Genomic DNA, 22697 nt, shown 5'->3' on the forward strand with positions numbered 1-22697 from the left:
AAAAACCATATGATCATCTCAATAGATGCTGAAAAAGCACTTGACAAAATTCTACATCCATTCGTGATAAAAACTCTCAACAAAATCGGTTTAGAGGATACATACCTCACCCTTATAAAAGGCCATAAATGACAAACCCTCAGCTAACATCATATTCAACAACAAAAAGCTGAAAGCTTTTCCTCTAAGATTGGAAACAAAACCAGGATGCACACTCTCACCACTTTTTTTAACATAGTACATAAGGTCCTAGCACAGCAATCAGACAAAACAAAGAGATAAAAGGCATCCAAATTGGTAAGGAAGAAGTTAACTGCCACTATTTACAGATGACATTATAGTATACATAGAAAACCCTATAGACTCCACTAAAAAAACTATTAACACTAATAACGGAATTCAGCAAAGTTGCAGGATACAAAATTAATACACAGAAATCTGTTACATTCCTATATACTAACAATGAACTAGCAGAAAGAGAAAACAGGAAAACAACTTCAGTTACAATTGCATCAAAAAGAATAAAATACCTAGGAATAAACCTAACCAAGGAGGTGAAAGACCTATACTCATGAAAGACACCATGAGGGAAATTAAAGAAAACACCAACAAGTGGAAATCTATCCCATGCTCATGGATAGGAAGAATTCATATTGTCAAAATGGCCATCCTACCTAAAACAATTTACAGATTCCAATTCAATGCAATCCCTATTAAAATATCAATAGCCTTTATCAATGAACTAGAACAAATAGTTCTAAAATTCATATGGAATCACAAAGACCCTGAATAGCCAAAGCAAACCTGAGAAAGAAGAACAAAGCTGGTGGGGGGGTGGATTATGCTCCCTAACTTAGAGTTGTAGCTCTGCTACAAAGCCACAGAAATCAAAACAGTCTGGTGCTGGCACAAGAACAGACCCATAGATCAATGGAACAGAACAGAGAGCCCAGATATAAACCTACACATATATGGCCAATTAATATAAAATAAAGTATCCATGAATATATAGTGGTGAAAAGACAGCCTCTTAAACAACTGGGGTTGGGAAAACTGGACAGCTACATGTAAGAGAATGAAACTGGATTATTGTCTAACTCCATACACAAAAGTAAACTAGAAATGGATTAAAGATCTGAATTTAAGTCATGAAACCATAAAAGAGAACATAGGCAAAAATCTCTTGAATATAAACATGAGCAACTTTTTCCTGAACACATCTCCTTGGGCAAGGGAAACAAAATAAAAAATGAACAAGTAGGACTACATCAAACTAAAATCTGTATAGCAAAGGATACCATCAGCAGAACAAAAAGCCATCCTACAGTATAGGAAAATATATTTGTAAATGGCTCATCTGATAAGGGGTTAACATCCAAAATGTTACACCTCAACACCCAAAAAACAACCTGATCAAAAAATGGGCAGAGGACCTGAACAGACACTTCTCCAAAAAAGAAATACAAATGGCCAACATGAACATAAAAAGATGCTCCACATCATTAATCATCAGGGAAATGCAAATTAAAACCACAATGAGATATAACCTCACACCAATTAGAATGGCCATTACCCAAAAGACAAGAAACAACAAATGCTGGTGAGGGTACAGAGAAATAGGAACCCTCCTACACTCTTGGTGGGACTATACATTGGTGCAGCCACTGTGGAAAGCAGTATGGAGTTTCCTCAAAAAACTAAAAATAGAAATACCATCTGACCCAGGAATTCCACTTCCAGGAATTTACCCAAAGAAAACAAAATCCCTGATTCAAAAAGACATATGCACTCCTTTGTTTATTGCAGGACTATTTACAATAGCCAAGATATGGAAGCAACCTAAGTGTCCATCAATAGACGAATGGATAAAGAAGATGTGGGACATACACACAATGAAATATTATTCAGCCAAGAAAAGAAAGTAAATTCTGCCTTTGGCAACAATATGGATGGATCTAGAGGGTGTTATGCTCAGCGAAACAAGCCAGGTGGAGAAAGACAAATACCATAAGATTTCACTTACTTGTGGAGTATAAAAACAAAGAAAACAGAAGGAACAAAACAACAGTGGACCCATAGACACTGAAAAGTGACTAACGGTTACAAGGGGGAGGGGTTGGTGCAGGTCAGCAGGGAGAATGAGGGGGATAAAGGGGCACAATAATGCATAATTACAATATAAGTTGGTCATGACGGTAGTACAGCATGGAGAATATAGTCAATGATTCTGTAACATCTTTCTACATTGATAGATGGTAACCACAGAGAGGGGGTGAGGATTTAATAATAGTGGTAACTGTTGAAGCACTGTGTTGTACATTTGAAACCAATGTAAGATTGTATATCAATGATACTTAAATTAAAAAAAAATTAAAATGGCAAATAAGTGGGTAAATCTAGATAACTGTTGACTGCATAAAACAATAATACTGTTTTGTTTGGTTTTAAATACTGTAGAACGATAAAGAAAAGACAGTAAAATAATGGCATGTAAGTCAGGAAAGGAAGTAAATAGACTAAAAGTGCTGTAAGGTCCTTGCATTGTCTAAGAAAGGATTAGAAAAACCAAATAACTATAGATTTTGATAAGTCAAGACTGTATTATAATTTATAATGTAATTATTATGGAAATAGTTTAAATAGTGAATGACTTTCAAGCTAATAGACAGTAAAATGGAATAATAAAAACAATCAATACAAAAAAGTGCAAGAAAAGAAAGAAGAACATAGATCAGGTAGAACAAAGAGAAAATGCTCAATGAGAAGTTAGATTTAAACTAATCATATCAATAATTACATACATGTAAATAGATTAAATCCTCCAATCAAAACACAAAAACAGACTTGACGGGGGGAAAAGTCAAATTATATGCAGTTTGCAAGAGACACACCTAAAATATAAAGATATAGAAATGTTGAGAGTAAAAAGGAAGATAAATATACCAAGCGTAACCCAGATAAAGTTAATATCTCTATATTAATATCAAACCAAGTAGACTTTAAGACAAAAAGCCAAGCCACAGATAAAGAGGAATACTTCAAAGTTATAAAATACTCAGTTCACAGGAAGAGAGAACGATTCCTTATTCTCAAAACATAGCCTCAAATATATCAAAGCAAAATACTGAAAGAATTAAAGAAGATATAGACAAATTCACAATCATGGTGAGAAATTTTCACATGCTACCCTCCCTATCTGACAGAGGAAGCATACAAAAAATTAGTAAGCATTTAGATGACATGAACCAAATGATCAGCAACTTGATAGATATGGACACATATAGAACACTGCATGTAATGACCGCAGAATATACATTCTTGTCAGATATACACAGGACATTACAAAAATTGAATAAATGCTGGGTCATAAAACACGTGTGCAAAGTTTTAAAGAATTTAAATAATATAGAACATATTTTTTGACCCCCACGCAATTAAGCTAGCAGTGAACAACAAAAATAGAAGACATCACAATGGAAACCAGACAACAGTTTGATCTGATCATAGAAAGACCACATACCAAAATCTCTCCTAAAGGTTTTAGAAGAAGCTAAAAAGCAAATATACTATTTGAGAGAAATTCACTATTGCACAGCTTCCATAAATCCCTTAACCCTCTGTTTTGTCAACCATTTCCTTAAAAACACATTGAACCTTCATAAACCTGGCATTTTAGCATCGTGTTACACCCTCCCTCTGCTTTTTTTGCTGCAAGTCTGGCTCCACTCTCTGCCCACCTTTGTCAGTCATGGTGGGTCAGAACTGCCCAGCAATGTCAGGAAAGCCCTATGAGTAACACAGAGTACAACCATACTGAGCTTGAGATGGTGGGGCGGCGCCGCCGTTGGCTGAGAGGGTGGGTTGTGTGGAACAGGGAAGCTTATTGGATGAAGTGGGGTAGTACTATCTCCAGTCCTGGCTAGAGTTTAAAAGTATACATTAAGTATATATTGTAACAGGTCATTTTACCTTTTTATTTAGGAAAATACTGTTTCAGAGACAGTATTATAAAGAATTGGTACTATACAAAGTAGCTTTAACCAGAGTATATACATATGAGATGAAATTCTGTAACACAACTGACTTCAGTTTTAGTCACACATAAGTGAGTATTATGGGCTCTTTACAGTTTGTATGTGAGAAGATATGGGGCACAGCTTGCCCTTTTAGGATATTTATCCACAAATAGGATATTTATACAAAATGTACACACATATAAAAATTCATTGCAGATATATATAAATTTTGGGAAAATCCAATTTAATTTAGTAAAAATGTACTGAGCACTCACTATGTGCCAATTTTCTAGAATACAAAGGTAGATCAGGCATAGATCCGGCCCTCAAGGAGTTCAGTGTGGTTAAATGATATACTGACTTATTCCCTCAGTCCTTTTTCGCAAGGGTAGATATAATTTCCAAGACTTAAGGGGGTTAAACCGTTCATTTATGGTTTTAGCAACCACATTGCTTCCAAAGTTGTCCTTTGTCTTGGGCTGGATGGTAAGTTAGAATGGCTTTTTCCTTTTTCCTTTTTTCCAATATGCTTTCAGCTAAAAATTATCCAAACCCTGCAACTAATTTAAATAATTAAATTAGTGCTTACAGTTTCTTCAGTAACATGGAAAATTTTTGATTGTCTAAAGTGAAAGAACTCCTTGGTGTTAAACATCAAACCTAGACTCAACCCAGCTTGGTTCTACTTATCAAATGTCACAGATAAGACAAAGGGGGAGGAAGAAAAAAAACACAGGAATAACAAAGTAATATGTCAATGAACCGATGACAATTCTCACATCCCAGAGATAATCTCTGAAGGCAGAATGTGAGCTGAGGAACACATTTAATAGAAGCTTATTCTCTCATCTCTTTTTTCCTGTAATGAACTTTCATTCACTCAACAGTGCGTGCTCTCTATGCCAGACACCTTGCTAGGCAGTGAGGAAGTCGAAGTTGAGCAACCACAGTCCCTTTCTTCAAGGATTACATAATTTAATAGGGCAAACTAATCTGATGAACAAATATGTTCTGGGTGAGAAAGGGTAACCCTAATGGCTGGTCAGAACTTTTCAGCTCTATATGATAGACATTAGGATTTTTTTAAAACCTTGTTCATGGCACTTCATCTGAAAACAAAGTACATATCATGGACCTGGATTTTGGTCAGAGTTCTTCCAGCTGGTAGTTGAGTGGCTTTGGGCTACTCAAATCTCTCTGAGCATAGTACCTCATTTGAGAAAAATGCAGTCTTACAAATGAAAAGTACTACAGTTATGACTACACTCCTCACTAGAGGACCTTTCAGCCAGATGATCTCCAGGTTTTTCAGTTTTCCATCTTGCACTTCCGGTAGACCAAGGGATCTTCACCTGAGGCCAGGGGTTAATGGTTGACTCCCAAGAGTCATTTGTGACTCTTAATCATAGCTAAGGTCATTTGTGAAGTTCTAGGTATATATATGCACATGCACATTTTCCCTAGTTCTACAGTTTTCATCAGATTCTCAAACGGGTCTGTGGCTGCAAAAGCAGCTAAGAAATGCTGGGCTGGGAAGACTGACTGTCAGGGGTGCCGAGAGCGTCTTAGTTATCTTTGCATCCCAACACCTGTGCCACAGTGCCTTGCATATAGCAGGGACTCCTAAATTGGTTGCATTAATAAATATCAAAATGGATATGTGTTATGATGGCACATCATAGGGCTGAAGAACTGAACTTTGATTCCTTTCATTGGTCGCCAAATAGGAAGAGTGCCCAACTCAGAAGGCCTCGCCACTGCACAGTGGTAACCAATTGTTTTTAGAAGCTCATTATTCTTTTGCTTATGTTTTCAACCAACTTGGGGGAGCCCCTTCTCTCCTCTCTGTTGAACTTGCAAACAGTTTAATTTGTTTTTGTCAAGGTTGAAGACTGCACAGTCATGCAGGCCTCCTAAAGACTCCTCCCAACACATGGGCAGGATCTGGTGAACCGGTGCCCCACAAGGAGAAATCATGATGGGAAAAGAAGAGGCAACTTCAGGGAGTAGAAACAAACGTTTCAATAATTTACTTTTGTCTGCTATGACTAAATGTTTCTTACAAAGCAATGCAAATCTGCCAACACAAAACCTTCCTGGACACGATTACCTGAGATGGTAAAGTTTAACTACAGGCCTCATATAGAAGAACAATCAAAGCAGGTGAGGTGCTTGGCTTGTTAAACCATACGACAACTCAGAGGAAAAGTACAACCATTTGTCCGTTGTCTCATTTCTGCAACACTGAAAAACTGGAAAATAACCTAAATGCCAATCAATGGGAGACTGGTTAAAAGAACTATCATATGCTAACAATAAAATACTAGCACCCATTCAACAGAATGAGGAAATTGGCATGTTACCAAAGTGGCTCTGTTTTTTAAAGTTATTTATTTATTATTTACATATTTATAATATAAAAATATTAATTTAAATTAAACAATATTTAACATAAATATTAAAAGAAATCTTTCTAAAGTGCAAAGTTTTTTTAAGTTTTTTAAAAACGTTTTATCCTGAAATATTTAGGGACTCATGAGAAGTTACAAGAATAGTACAGTAATCCTACCATCTAGCTTTCCCCAGTGGGACATTGAAAATATGTCCTAAAGAAAAACAAAGTAGGTTACAGAATGGTATATATGGTAGGATCCTATTTGTGTAAAAATAACAGTAAATGTATCAAATTGTTAGCACTGGATATCTCTGGGAACAGCAAGAAAAAAAAGAGAAATGTATTGCTTTGAATAATTATACTAGAAAAGATTAGAATCTGAGAGCCAGAAAGCAAATATCTACCTCAGAAATTAGAAAAAGATTGTCAAATTAGGCTCAAAGTAGAAGGAAATCATTACAATGAGAGCACAAATTAATGAGATAGGAAATACACATTGTACAGGATCAAAGGATCATCAAAAACATCAAAGTTGTTTTATTTTAAAAATTAGTAAAATTAATAAACTCATTGGAAGGATCAAGAAAAAACAAGAGTAGGCACAAATCAGCACTGTCAGGAGCATTGGGTGCATCGCCTGAACCTTACAGCCATTAAAGTAGTAATAAGAGGATGTAAATTAAAATTTTGTGCCCACCAACTGGAAAATGTAGTGGAAAGAAGCAAACACTTAGAAAACAATACAATGTACAAAAGCCAACACAAGCAAAAAGAAAATTCAGGAAAATCCTTATGGTGCCTATTATTCGTTTTCATTTCATTTCCTATTCTCCCCAAGAACAGCAAATGAGGGAACACTCCCCAACCTATTTTATGCAACAGCATAAACAAACCTGACAAGGATATGATAAAAAAGAAAAATCACAGCCAATCTCACTCATAAAAGTAGATGCAAAAATTCTGTAGCAGCCTGTCTCCAGGGTGGCCCTCATGATCTCTGCCTCTAGGTAGTCCTACCTTTGTGCAGCCCCTTCCCAACTGGCCTGTGTGACCAACTGTATAGAGCAGAAGCAGCCTGTCCTGACACACAAACAGTACAGGTCATTTCTGAAGTTAGGTAATAAAAGACATGTGGCTTCTGTCTTGGTGGCACATTCTCGCTTGGATAATTAGCTCTGGGGAAGCCAGTTGTCCACAGAGAGCCACATGGAGAGGAAACATAGCCTCTAGGCAATAAGCACGTGAGTGGGAGAAACAGTAGATAGGTCAGCTCCAAGGAAGCCTTCAAATGATTGGTTATTTCTCATTAAAACATGTTATATTAACATTCTTTGTGATTGTTACTTTTTAATGACTTAATTCATATCTTTTTCAGTTTTTGCAGCTTTAATCTATAATATGGTAATAGGAATAGGTACAGCTCATGTAAACAAAAGTTCTTTGCAGTCTTCAGTAATTTCTAAGAGTATGAAAAGGATCCCAAGACCAAAGAGATCAAGAACTGCTGGTCTAACAACAAATGTTGGCAAGGATGTGGAGAAATGGGAACCCTCCCACCCTGTTGGTGGGAATGTAAATTGGTGCAACAGCTCTGGAAAGCAGTATGGAGTTTCTTCAAAAAACTAAAAATAGAAATACCATTTGACCCAGTAATTCCACTCCTAGGAATTTACCCAAAGAAAACAAAATCTCTAATTTGAAAAGATACCCCCATGTTTATCGCCACATTATTTACAATAGCCAAGATGTCCATCAATAGTGTCCATCAATAGATGAGTGGATAAAGAAGATGTGGTACATATAGGCAATGGAATATTATTCATCCATAAAAAGAAAGAAATTCTCCCGTTTGCAGCAACATGGTTGGGTCTAGAGGGTATTATGCTCAGCGAAAGCCAGGTAGAAAAAGACAAATACCATATGAATTCACTTACTTGTGGAATATAAAAACCAAGCAAAACAGAAGGAACAAAACATCAGCAGACTCAAAGACACTGAGAAGAGACTAGTGGTTACCAAGGTAGAGGGGTTGGGGCGTGTAGGAGAGGTGAGGGAGAGGGAGAGAAAGGGGCACTATAATTCACAATCACAATATAGGTAGGTCTCAGGGACTGTTGAACCACTGTGAGGTACATTTAAAACCAACACAAGATTGTATATTAATGATTCTTTAATAAAATAAAAAGAACTGCTGGTCTAAGGTCTAAGCATTTGCTGCAGTTACTGTTACATGTTAAGAATACATGATAACTTCATGTTAGCACATTTTATTACTGACCCTTTATGAAAGTGACATTCTGCATGTAAATGAATCTGAAGAACTCACAGTTACACAGAACTGCAAGTTCCAAAGTAAACTTGCAACCGGAGTTGCAACCAGAGTAAGTTTATAATGCTCAGAATTGCTCAAGGAGGCATAGGGGACAGTTTGTCTCTAACCTTTGTGGTATTATTACCTGTTGCTCCATTTAAGCAGTAGCATGAAATAAATACTAACAGCACAGTGATTTTAAAGGTGAAGAAACCAAACTTCAGTCACTTCAGTTCTGTCATAATGAGTGACCACTTAGAGTTTTTCATCGGTGTTTAAATTTTAAAACAGCAAACAGTGTGAACTGCCAAGTGTGATATTTTGTTTGGGTAAGTGTGAATTTTAATTCACACATAAAATATTTTATTCAGTTTGAATATCTTTCAAAATCGTAGTTTATTTTTAATTGCGTTCAAATGAAAGAAAATCAAGAAAGTAATAATTACTAGTGATTATTACATGATTATTACTGAAAATAATTATGTCTTACAGAGGAAGGAAGTGTTAAAAATGAGCAGCTGATGTCAGATCTGATACTGTCACCACTCCTCCAGGAGATCAGGACAGTTGCATTCCCCGCATCCAGTACGATGCTTACCACATAGTAGAATTGCCAAACATCATCTATTGACTGAAATATTATGGATAAAATGTCTGCTTTGGCCTCAAGTGGAGCTGAATACCAGTCTGCTCCTTCCAGAGTATTCATTGGGCAACTTACTTCCTCGATTTCTTTGAAGAGTGTAGAGTGGACACAATAAGAATGTTCTTCAAAGGATGCTGGGACCCTGCCCAGACAATCTAGAACAGGGTCTATACATAATAAAATGTATGAATGCTCTCCCCAGCATATGAAATGCAATGAACACCCCAATTTACTGAGTTTAGTGCTTGACACTCTAATGATCATTTCGGGGGCTCATAGAATGTGTTGGGGTGAACTAACCTATCTTAAAGGGACAATCAGAAATACCCACTTCAAAATCGGGCATTTTTTAATTAAAAAAAACTAAAAAGACAAAGAAAAATTTAAAAGAAGTTTCTTCTGAAGAAGAAACATTAGTTCCTCCTCAGTCACACAGGTCAGCAGTCTTAGGCTCCTAGAGATGCAAAGATACTCTTTATACATCAGTTAAAACCCAGGCATTTTCTGCATGATTCCAGCTGTGGTTTTGTGAAGGAAAAGTCAAGTTTACCGAGGACTTCCCGGCTTTAAATTCGTTGGCACCAGTTTCAAGCCTGGTGCCAAGACTCCTGGGTCACTTATTAAGGAATGTGGGGTGGGGGAAGATTAGGCAAGAAGAACGCTGAAATTTTGCCAGGAATATTCGATGGATGCAAAGGCTGCCTCGCTTCCCCTTGTTCCACCGCATCTCCTATATAATGTGTGTTTCATTTTAATGCGTTTGAAACATCTCATGAACACATTTTTGCATTTTCACGAGATGACTTCCTTGGCGGTGTTAAACAATTGTTCCAGTTTTGAAAATTAGGAAGAAAATAAACTCGGGTTAAAAAGGCACAAAGTGTATTTATGATCCTTCTTTGTGGTTTAGGTAAAAATCAAAGTAGATCTCCAAGTCTATTTTTTCTCCTTTGATTATTATGCTACTCTTCAAAGGCTCTTGGGTGTCCGGAGCCACCTAACAGGTGCGCACTCTGCCTTAAGGCTGTGCGTCTAGACCTGAAAACTGGCTTTCCAAAATCCCTGACACTCTCCGGGCTGTTTGCGAAGCTGCGGAGGGGACGCCGCCAGGGCTCCCCGACTGCCCTGAGCCCGCGGCCCCAGAGCTGCTCAGAGCCTCGGGTTCCAAGTTCTCGAGATCCAAACCCGCGATGCGAAGGTGGGTTCGCAACCTCGGGACGTCCACCCCACACATTTCCGGGAACCAGAGACCTCTTCCACGTTTGCAACCCGCAAGCCAGGGTTCCCTGGGGCGCAGCATTCAGGCCCCCCACCGCGTCCCCTAGCGCCGTCCCCTTCCCCGCTGCTACCGCCTACGGTGGGGGCGGGTGGGACTTGAGAGACTAACTGCACTGTCCCTCCGCGCAGGAGCCAGCGGCCCCCGCACCCGGCCGCTCGCCCACCGCGCGCCGGTGGGCCAAGTCTGACCTCCCTCTCCTCTGGGCTCCAGGGGCACTCACCTGGCTAAAGTCATCCCAAATACCGTCGCCTGGCACGCAGCGAGCTGCTGGAGCGCCGCGGCCGTCTGGCAGACTGCCCAGCCCTGGCCCCAGCCGCGGCAAGCTCTGTGCGACCAGGACGGGTGTAGGAGCTTGGGTGGGTCCCTGCCCACGTCACCACCACGCCCGCCCACCTTCTGGGCCTGTCAGTGCGCCCAGCTTGGCGCCAGTCCATCCAAGCATCTTTGTGGTTTTTCGGGGACGACCAGTTTCCACTGCCAACAGAGCCACAACTGGCTCACGTCCTGGAGAACTCAAAAAGGTGACAATATCGACCACAGCCCTGTTTACGATACTGGGTACCGGCTCGGCGCTAAACGCTTTATTTACGTTGTGTCATTTATTCACAACAGCCCTTGAGAGGTGAGTATAATTATTAGCCCCACTTTTAAGACAGCGAAACTGAAGCAAAGTGGGACGATCTGCTAAGCAAGTGGAGGAGCTGGGATTAGAATCGCTTCTGGGTGACTCGGAAGCCCCCGGCGAATCAAGCATTTTCCTTTGCTCGGACGCGTAGTCCCCAGGCCAGCCACACTCCACCGCGTCGGTGGTCCGAATTGACAGAAGGGGACCTCTCTGCAGTGGACCGCGCGGATTCCGCGTTTTGCCCAAACCTCTGAACAGCCAGGGGCTGGGAGAGAATGGACAGGAGCAGGTGCCTGTCCCCGACCAGCGTCACCCGCGCTTGCCTTCTCTCGCTGGGGTCACGCTCCCCGGGCTGCCGGAGCTAGTGCTCGCACTGGAGCGCGTCCTGCCCCAGGGCTGCAGTGCGGCTCCCGCGCTTCCCCCTGCATTCCCAGCTTCTACCCGGGACCTTTTCTTCTCGGTGGGTAATCGGACGTCTCTCTCTACCTTAAAGAACGCGCCCACCTCTAGTCTCCCTACCACCTTTCCTTCCCGGGGAAGAGGGGTCCACGCGTCCACGAGCCCCACAGCCACGCCCGCAGAGCACTCTTGGGTTCGCTAGTTTGGACTTTGCCCGGCCTCCACCCTCCACTTCACCCCGCACTCCAACGAAACCGTTCTGGAGAAAGACAGGAAAAGGAAAGCTGGGATTTTTCTTAAAGTAAATAAAACAATAGCATGCAAAATGACCAGGATTTTTGTGTGTGCACAGCATGTATGTAATTATACTCTGCAGTGTCCCCAAAAGGATTTAAGACAGATACATACAATCCAAGATCTCATAAATAAGAGAAAAAAGACAGCTAGTCAATCAAATCAAATAAGTCTGGAAGGAGTAGAAGGAAATGCCGAAGGGATCTACAGCCTTGGTGAGGGTGAGTCCCATACTCAGCTTCCCAGCTTCTGAGCAGCCAGCAGAAAAGGAAAACCTTGCTGGAGGGAAGCCCTGAAGTAGCAATTGCAGATAACTCTTTTCTAGGACAGCTCTAAAAGGAATGTTATGCTTTGCTAGACAAGACTGATCAGGAAAACGTGCACTTACCATGTGCATGTAGTAAAAAGACCTCATTGTTTACAAAGGGCTTTCACATACATTACTCTCCTTAATTCAGCCCTTGTAATAAGGCTGTGAGCCACTTCACCGATGTGAGGACCTAGCCTAGGAGAGATTTCATGACTTGTTCAAACTTGTGTGGTGAGCGACAGAGCAAGGACATGCCCCCCAGGAGTTGATCACTACAGCCAGTCAGGCCTAGCTTTGCTGTACATCCCAGCCTCACCAGCTCTGAACAGGAAAATTCTTCTTGTGACTTGGAAGTGGGGATGGGATTAATGCAACCATAGCTTCTGCCTCACAGATATGTTATGACTGGTGATTTCAGTTCCAGGGTAAATTCTGTGGGATTGGGAGTCTCTGCCTGCTCTGAGGATGATTGGCAGGAAGGGAAAGTCAGCTAAGTGAGGATGTGTTTATGCTTTTTCAGCTTGATCAGCCAGGAGCTCAAATACCAGTTGCCCATGGCAGAGCCAAGCTGTGGTCACTGGGTGTCTGGACCCAGAGCCAAGCAGAGTTCAGGGCTGCCCTGAAGGGTGGGGGGAAAATGGCCCCTTAAGACTACCAGAAGCCCTAATAGTGGACAAGCCTGTGCACATCTCATTCCAGGCATGGTATGGACCCGTGGGTGGGCCTCTCCTAGTGGGTGGCCTTAGGCTTTTTCACTGTGGCTGGTTACTACTACCACCACAAGACCCCAACTTCTCCCTGGCTCTGAGCCCAATTTTGGCTATCACTTTGACAGATGGGTAAATTCTTAAGTAATTTGATTGTCCTCTGTACTTGGTCATTCCAGCTAATCCTGGTGCTTTGTACCCTCACCTCTGGCACTGGTGTCACCAAGCCAAGGGCCAAACTCTTTATCTTTGACATCGGGGCTCTTGTCTACTTGTTCCTTGTGGGAGAAGCTTCGAGTGACCCGCAAGGAACTCAACTGCCTCCTGCAGGTCCTGGTGCCCTATCTGCACCTTCTAGAAGGTGTTCTTGAAACTATTTAAGAGAGCTTTAAATCTGGGTACAATTAAAACAGTGCTCTCAGTCAAGAGGAAGGGTGCTCACCTCAACACCCAAAAAGCAAATAACCCGATTAACAAATGGGCAGAAGATATGAAGAGACCGTTCTCCAAAGAAGAAATTCAGATGGCCATCAGGCACATGAAAAGATGCTCCACATCACTAATCATCAGGGAAATGCAAATTAAAACCACAATGAGATATCACCTCACACCAGTAAGGATGGCCAGCATCGAAAAGACTAATAACAACAAATGCTGGCGAGGATGTGGAGAAAGGGGAACCCTCCTACACTGCTGGTGGGAATGTAAGCTAGTTCAACCATTGTGGAAAGCAATATAGAGGTTCCTCAAAAAACTCAAAATAGAAATACCATTTGACCCCGGAATCCCACTCCTAGGAATTTACCCAAAGAATACAACTTCTCAGATTCAAAAAGACATATGCACCCCTATGTTTATTGCAGCACTTTTTACAATAGCCAAGATATGGAAGCAACCTAAGTGTCCATCTGCAGATGAATGGATAAAGAAGATATGGTACATATTTATAATGGAATACTATTCAGCCATAAGAAAGAAACAAATCCTACCATTTGCAACAACATGGACGGAGCTGGAGGACATTATGCTCAGTGAAATAAGCCAGGTGGAGAAAGACAAATGCCAAATGATTTCCCTCATTTGTGGAGTCTAACAACGAAGCAAAACTGAAGGAACAAAATGGCAGCAGACTGAGAGACTCCAAGAATGAACTAGTGGTTACCAAAGGGGAGGGGTGTGGGAGGGCGGGTGGGGAGGGAGGGAGAAGGAGACTGAGGGGTATTATGTTTAGTACACATGGCGTGGGGGATCACAGGGAGAACAGTGTATCACCGAGAAGGGACATAGTGGATCTCTGGCATCTTACTACACTGATGGACAGTGACTGCATTGGGGTATGAGTGGGGACTTGATGATATCGGTAAATGTAGTAACCACATTGTTTTTTCATGTGAAACCTTCATAAGAGTGTATATCAATCATACCTTAATAAAAGATTTTTAAAAAAAAGAGGAAGGGTGCTCAGGGAAGAAGGAAGTCAAATGATTCGTGACATCCCATCTAAGTGCAAGTGTCTGATAGCCATGTCTTAGCTCCAGAGGAATTTGACCAAGTGCTCATTCAGTTTCCTACTCCCAGAGCTCGCACAGGCCTACTCAGAGAGGTGCTGCTCATTGACTGGACGAGTGGATGACTGCCTCGAGTGGTGGGATGGTTTTCTCAACCTGAGTCACTAGTCCTTCCTCCTCCTCAAATCCATTCCTTGCTGATGTTCAGTAAATATATATTGAAAGAGAAAAAATAGGAGTCAGCTGTTCAAAGGACTGAAGAACAGGGACAAAACACCCTGGTGTTGCTTTGCAAACTGGCCCCTATACACAGAGGGCAGGGAGAGATGGAAGAAGAGGCAGGCCACTCCAGAATGGTAGGTGGCAGGTTTAAGCACGAAACTTACTTAGGAGGTTTGTCCCAAGCAGCCGCAAGATGAGTAGATCTTCACATCCACCTGCCAGACTCAGAATTTTATGTAGTGGCCTTAACTAGGTCCAGTCACATACATGGTCCAGATGGTTTCCACACCACTCTACTCTCTCAGTGCTACACCTTGGAACAGGTCTCACTGTGGGAAGGGTGGGCAGAGCACACATTCCAAAGGCAGGGGAGGAGTGAGGAGCCCCTGGAGGCCCAGGTTCAGCTCCAGGATCAACCAGCAGTCACGTTCTCTTGAGGACTTCCTGCAACACCTGGCTTGCCGTTATATCAAGGGAAAAGGAACTTGTGTCATTTGCTTGAGAAAAAGAATTAAGCTATGGTGTTTTGGATAGGGCTTAAGGGGGGAAGGTCCTAAACAGATCATGCTATGATCTCAATGAGCTATGAAGGTGTTCAAGCTCTCCCTGCTACTCTCTCTTCCCAAAGACCCTTCCACACCCCATGCTGCTTTTGTTTGGCTTTTATTTTCAGCTCTGGTTAGTTGTCAATTCCTCAAAGGGGCTTTTTCCAGACCTGGTCAGGTTCCTCTTTTGGTGTTCTTATAGCACCCAGTACTTTCTGGTCACAGACCTGGTGGGAGTTTGTAGTTGTACATCCGTGTGTGTGTGTGTGTGTGTGTGTGTGTGTGTGTGTGTGCGCGTGCTGCCCTTTTCCACATTCCCTGAAAAGCAGCACCACTTCTGTTTTGCTCCCCATCACACCCCTAGCATAGGGGCTGGCTCTTAGTTGATATTCAAAACCTATCTGATGGAGAAAGGAATGGATGGATTATACTATTTTATGCTCAGAACAATGTCAGGCTTTCAGTGTTGCACTTATCTCATTCTCGCCTGAGAAAAGTGGAACCCAGAGTCTTGTGAGAGGACACTGAGTAAGTGGAGCTAGGTGTGCCAGCCGGACAGCCCTTCAACTGCCCTGCTGCCTGGGCGTAGGGGAGGGCCCTGGTCAGTGAGCATGGGCAGGATGCAGCAGAGACAGGAAAAGTCAGGAAAGACCAGGGCTGAGTCTGGAATGGTGACACAAAGACAGAAGTCGAGGATGCTGCCCTGCTGACATCAGTGTGACCTGGGCAGTCAAGAAGTGTGGCATTGATGTGGACAAGGCAAAAGGAACACAGACTTGAAAGGCTGCTCAGCTGTCTTCTGAATTGCCTGGATGCCTTCAAGAGGCAGTATGGGCAGCATAGTGTACTGGTTAAAAGGTGAACCCAGAGCCTGGCTTCACTCCAGCCCTCTACCTGCTGTGTGATCTTGGACAAATTATTTAGTGTCTCAATATCTTCATTGGTAAAAAGGTAAGACGATGATAGCACCTACCTCTTATCTTACGAGGTTAAGAATTAAGTGAGTTAATACTTGTAAAGTGCTCCAAAAAGAGCCTAGGAAGTAATACTTCCAATATTATGTTAACAATTATTATTTGAAGGGCAACTTTTGTGCACTGAAGTCTCTTTGTGATTACTAGGGTTTAAATTAATATTAAATTTAGCAACATCATAAGTGCAAGCTCTATATTCAATGAATAGATCTTAGTATTTGTGGTGGAATGAATTCATTTCCAGTGCTTCCTTCCCCTGTAATAAGGCTACACATCACATGCTTGTCATGGCCTCAGAATGGGCCATACCCTACAACCCTGGGCTTAGCCATAACATGTGCTTTAGCCGAAGGGTTGTTAACAAAGGCTGAAATATGTTTGTGCAGATAGTCTTTTTCCCCTGACTCCCAATGATCTGCTATTAGAAGAACATGCCCAAGGTACGCTACGCTGTTGCTACGTCAGCTTTGGCTCCAGAGGAAAACCCTGGAAGCTGATCCAAACTGAACCAATGGCCGGAAGCCAAGCCCAGCTGACCAGCAGTCTCTAAGCAGAGTCACCCAGCTGAGCCCAGCCTAGATCTGCTGAACTGTTAGGCAGAAAAACAGACATGAGATGGGTGGAAGGAGAATAAGGCTCATGGAGCCCATCAAAAGGGACTCAGTGAGCTAACCAGATAAAACCAGAGAGCCAGAAGGGGCTCACAGAATTAATTAATTACTTGAAGCTTGGAAGGCCAGGAGTGACTTAGAATGTCCAGATATTCCCCAGATAAAGAAAAGTCAGTCAAGGACTTCTCTACCTGACCCCATGAGGTAGAGCAGGGAAATAGGACAAGGGTCATGCCATTGTAAAATCTACTTAGCCTCCAAAAAAGGCCCAGCTTATTCTCTAACTTAATATATATGCTGCTCTTCCTCTTCTTCTAGCCCCTTAATTAAGTAACTTTATAACCAGGACAGGAGATAGACCACCAAAGCATAAATAAACCTATGTGGATAAAGAATGCCAAGATCTGGACCAACACAGTCAACTAAATAACCCTATTCTTAAGACAAAACTTCAAAGAAATTAAGAATCACCTGTATATATCATGGCTTGTGCTGACTCCTACCCAAAAGACCCTATAAAACCCCAGACCCTAAACCTTTAAGCGCATCTCCTCTCTGAGGTTGCCCATACTCCTCTTTCTTCAAGTGTGTCACTCTCACTGTTCTGTTCCAGACAGGTAGGGAGGGGATACTAAGATCTCTGATTTGGGCTTGCAAGTTCCTGTCACCTGGGTGACCCTGACAGGACTGCAGCTGTACTATCATGTTCTTTAGTTGCCTGCCTGAAAATCTCCTCTTTTTGCCTTTCGGAAGTTCTCAGAACATCTCACGCCATCCAGTGCTCTGCAGTTCCCCCAAATCCTGGAGTGGTGGGGGCCTAGTTATCATGCCACACAGATTCAAGTGGACACTGGACACCAGGTGACCCTGGCTTTAAAAGTTCGCAAGGGAGTTGCCCAATGCCAAGCAGGAGTTCAATGAGCTTCCCTTTCCTGCCTCTGTTCTTCCATGCTCTCAGCTGCCTGCATGGCTGTTGCCATTTCCTGCTATTCCTGCTTTAATGAGTTATTTTCACTCTGATTTCCCTGCATCTCTGAACTGAATTTCTTCCCCAACAGAACCACAGTTGGATCTTTGAACCCAAGAGCTTTGGAGTAAATCTTTGTTGCAAGCATTGTTGGGGTGGTTTTATTAGGCAGAAAGACAGATACAGCAGGATAAAAATAGAGAGGAGCCCATCAGAAACTCAGGGAGTTAATCAGAGGATTCCAAAGAGCCAGAGATAACTCAGAGGATTAATTAAATGAAGCCACAGGGACTGACAGTGACTTGAAGGGCATAGACACTCCACAGATAAGAAACCTCAGAGTACAAGCACTCCCCAGATGACAAAATTCCCCAGATAAAAACATCAGAGTGCAGCCATGTCTTCAATCCTCCTATCAGATCACGCTAGGAGAGCCAAAGAATGTCAGTCAAGGAGTTCTTTGCCAGAAACCCCATAATAGAAGCCTCACAGTAAGCAGCCTGCCTTTGTCTACCTTGACTCTGGCCCACTCCTCCCTTGGAGTGTATTCAGATAAAACTTTCTTTCTGCTTCCTACTGTGTCTCTGCCTTTCAGTTCTTTGTTGCAAGTGGGGACAAGAACCAAGAATAAACTCACCCCGTAAAAGTTTGTTATACAGTGCTATTGTGGAAAAAGTCAACTAAGATGTAGTTCTATCAATGAATCCTGTAAATTTTTACCCTAAATTTCAAAGAAACTTTGGTTTTTTAACTTCCTTAAACAATCATAAATACCAGCCAATGTCAACTTCATAGGTGAAAACAGATGACTCAAGGGCTTGGCTGATGGGAATTCAAATAAGGAAATATATAGAGATGTGGGCAGGGTTAAGGAAAGCAACAGGGGAGGGTGAAGCCCTGGGTTATTATCAACAGCAGGAAGACAGAGAAGCAAAGGGTGGGAAGAGAGGTATCTCAGTCCACCAAGAGTCATGGCCCTAGGTTCAGTAGCCACAGCCACTGCCAAACCACAGGGAAGGAGCTGGGGGCATGAATACTGATCTCTTTCTTCCTCCATTCCCTATTCTCTTGCTTGTTCCTCTTACTGACTGAATGCAATTGGAAGCAGAAGGACAAGGGAGCAGAGTCATACAGACTATAGATGACTTCCTAGAGCAAAGAACAAGGCAGAGGGTAGAGGACATCTGGAAGAACAAGAATAACTAACGCAGTCTCCTTCACAACTGGATCAGTCAGCATACTGTCAAAAAATTTCTCTGTAGAACAGGAAATTTGATGGGGAAGAATTTTACTGCAGAAGAGAGGAAAAAAGAAACGCAAGCAACCAATTTGCACACACCAATTTGCACACACACACACACACACACACACCAATTTGCAAACCTAGCTATAAAGTGAAAATAACGTCTGCTCTAAGGAAACAAAAGGAGGTGGGGTCATTTTCATAGCTAAAATTCCAGCCTAAGTTCCCACTCAGGTCCGTTTATGCAAATGAAGGATGCAAGTTTGTCAGTTCTGTGGGTTGATACAAGTGGCAGCTGATTGGTTAACTTCCTAGCCGTGATCTTTCTGGTCTTTTTTTGCCGCAGCAGTGGAAACAGCAGGAACTGATTTACAGAAACACAACATAAACTGGTTTCTCAGAAGGCACAGAATATGTGTGTGGTCTCCTGTCAAAAATGCCTAGATGACTGACTCTTTTTTGTTTGGGCCTCAGATAACCTGATGGAATTCATTCTGTTTTCCGGCAAGCTGGATTGAAGATAGGAGGCAGGGCCCAGAACCCACGTGGTTTTGTCTTGTTTTTACACTTCCCCCTGCTGATCCCCCTGATGAAAGTTAATGATCAATTACGTTATGTCTCATATTGAGGCCGGAGTGACCTGGCCATCTGCTCCAGGCCCATCTGTCTCCTGGAGGGTTTCAAGGCTAGAGACTTTGGGTTAATTGAGTAACTTGGGTCATGCATGATAGCAGGATCACCCAGGTACCTGTTACATCCTGATCATAACCTCTTGGGTCAAGCTAGTTCCGGTTTCCTATTGGAGTGAGTTTAAAGTCCTCTGGTGTTGGGTCAGTGTGATCAGGATAGAGGTGGTGATCTCTCACAGACATCTGTTAAAACAGGCTAGAATGATTTTAAAAAGGAGCCAGAAGCTTAGTCCCAATGTAAGGAGCACCATTATTACCTGTAAACCCAATCATAGAAGGGCTACAATTCCTGATGGTATCCAGCTAAAGAGGTCAGAGAGGTCAAGGTTAAACCACCTGGGGTGAAACTCAAGTGGCCCTTTAGAGGCTCAACTAGTTTAAGGAGTTTGGTGGTTTCCAGTTCTACCTGATGTGACATGTTTATCAAGGTGCAACATGAGGTATTAGCAATGGCACATATGCCTCCTGGAGCTTGGATCAGGTGGTCTAATGCAAACCTGTTATCAAGGACTACCCAGACCAAGGAGTTCAAGGGCTTTCACTGGGTCCACATGGCCCAGACAGTAGATCCTGTGATTCTGTTAACCATTTTAGTTAGATTTTGTAGCATGGTATCATGTTGTTAAGTACTAACTCCTAACCAGAAAAATAGCCTCTGAAGGAGATAATTGCCAAGATTGCCAGAAGGGTCCAAAGGGAGGTTGCATCCATGGGCATTCCCACAGTTAATGGCTTCATAATTAGAGGGGCTTTCGTCTGGATGATTCTGTATTATGCATATAGCTCTTTTCCTTAGGTGACGAGTTAGATGGGTTTCAAGGATGGTGAGGGGAAAGATAAGGTGACCCAAAAGACATTAGCTAGTAATTGTCCAGCTGCCTCAATATTCAAAAGTCCAAGGTGTGCAGTGTACGCCCAAGAAAAATTGTACCCTGCAGGCGCACATAATATATCAAACAATGTTTGATGATATCAGCTTTCATTCTGTGGAAGGAGGGAGGGAATGACATCTAACCAGGGATCAGAGTATCTTATAAAGTCCTTCGTTGAGGTGCATGGGGCACCCGTAATGATTCCAAGGGTGAACAATTTATGTTTTCCTTTGGGGGAAGAATGTAGAGTAAGAAGCACCAAGGGCACAGCCTTTATCCATAACAGGTTAGATGCTGCACAGATTTTTGCCAATTGATTTTTGATTATGCCATTAGTCCTTTCTACAAGACCTGAGGATTGAGGATGGTAGGCACAGTGAAAATGTTGAAAGATTGGCCAAATTTTGCAGTTAATTTGACAAGTTGTCCAGTAAAGTGGGTACCTTGATCACTGGAGATTACAGAAGGTACATTTCAAATGGGAAACACATTTTCTAACAGTTTCTTTGCTACTGTGAGGGCACCAAGCTTGTGGCAGGGGAAGGATTCAACCCATCCAGAAAACATACATGCAATAACAAGAGCATATGGATAGCCCATACTAAGTGGCAGTCAAATGAATTCCAGCTGCAGGTGTTCAAAAAGTTCAAAGGGAAGAGTCTGAGGCTTCTAGGAATCAAAATAGTTTTTCTTAAATAAAGTAAGGTAGGTGAAGGAGCGCAAAAACCAAAAATGGAGTTTGTCAGGGAGGAGGGAAGAACCAAGCAGTCAGCTTGTGTTGTCCATAGCCCTAACTATTCACTGAATTTATAAGCGTTGTTTACCCATTTTAATTTCTCTGATTCAGGACCAGACTGTTGTCATGTTATAAGGACATCAGGATGGCTAAAGATCTAGCAATGTGGGGTCATTTTTGCAGAAGCAGAATGAACTTCATTTTCATGTGGTATAATCTTTATAGCTTCTATTGTTGCCTCCTTGGCATGAAAGGTGAGTTAGGGCATTTCTCTGATAATCGGGTTTCAGTGACAGCAATCTCAGAAAGTAAGAGAATAATTATATGTAACATTATACCGGGACATATATTTCTAGGAATTCTACATAATTTCTAGAACACCCATATACCTGTACAAATAAAATACAATGGCTTAGTATTATTTTTTATGTCACAACGCTTCCCATGTAATTTAACATATCAAAGAAGCCTAATCAGTTCAACAAAGTATTTGGAATGTTTCAAATCAATAGAGCTTCATTTAGAATCCCATCCTGGGAATCTGTCAAAAACATCAAAAATAGGTTTTGAAACACTTGCCTAAATAAGATCACAGATCATCACGAAACTTAATGATCAGTTATTAATTCTTACACAGGCCCAACATGGGGTCACTCCCGCTAGTCCAAGTCACCAAAGGGGGGCTTAATGTCTAACGTAATTTCATTTTCAGTCTCTCCCAGGAGTAGGATTTTAAGCCAATCAATCTGGAATTTCTTGATCACTAGTGAGGTCATCTGTGTAAGACCCTCTGCTCTTCCTTCTAAGGGAGGGTGACTTTACCTGAAACAATCCCTAAACCTTTCTTTTGCTAATAACATTTTGCCCTTCTTCCTGTCTATAGAACTCTTTCATTTTGCACAACTCTTCAGAGCATTTCTCTACTTGCTAGAGGTGATGCTGCCCCATTCATTAATTGCTTGAAAAAGCCAATTCAATTTTCAAATCTACTTGGTTGAATCTTGGGTTTTATCATTACTTAGCTAAAGTGGTGAGATTTTTAAGGCAAATACAGAAGTTATATAGTTGTTAGCAAAACTTACTCCTTTGAGTCCACACTACACTATTATCTAATTCCTTCATTAAATTTGAGTATACTAAAGTCTTCACCCTCACCAAGATCACATCGAATTTCTTCACTACATGGATGTATTTTGCATTTCTTCCATTTTCTTAAAAAGTAAATTAAGGTATTGAGCTCCCTGTATACAATGTAGACTAAAAGCATAGACTCTGGAGCTAGTCAAATTCCTGTAGTACTTTGTGTGACCTTGGGCAAATCCCTTAACTTCTCTGTGCCTCAGTTGCT

General features: G+C 41.8%; 1 protein-coding gene across 1 annotated transcript in view; it reads right to left on the reverse strand.

The window, feature by feature from the left end:
- B4GALNT2 (beta-1,4-N-acetyl-galactosaminyltransferase 2) overlaps positions 1 to 10978 on the reverse strand; it is a 58351-nt gene extending 47373 nt beyond the window's left edge. Inside the window, exon 1 of the mRNA XM_036879839.2 lies at positions 10868 to 10978. Within this exon, the coding sequence (XP_036735734.2) occupies positions 10868 to 10881 (14 nt within the window). The 5' untranslated portion in view covers positions 10882 to 10978. The remainder of the gene's footprint in view (positions 1 to 10867) is intronic.
- Positions 10979 to 22697: the final 11719 nt, after the last annotated feature.

This window comes from Manis pentadactyla, chromosome 4 (genome assembly GCF_030020395.1).
Source record: "Manis pentadactyla isolate mManPen7 chromosome 4, mManPen7.hap1, whole genome shotgun sequence".
In the NCBI taxonomy this organism is placed as follows: Eukaryota; Metazoa; Chordata; class Mammalia; order Pholidota; family Manidae; genus Manis; species Manis pentadactyla.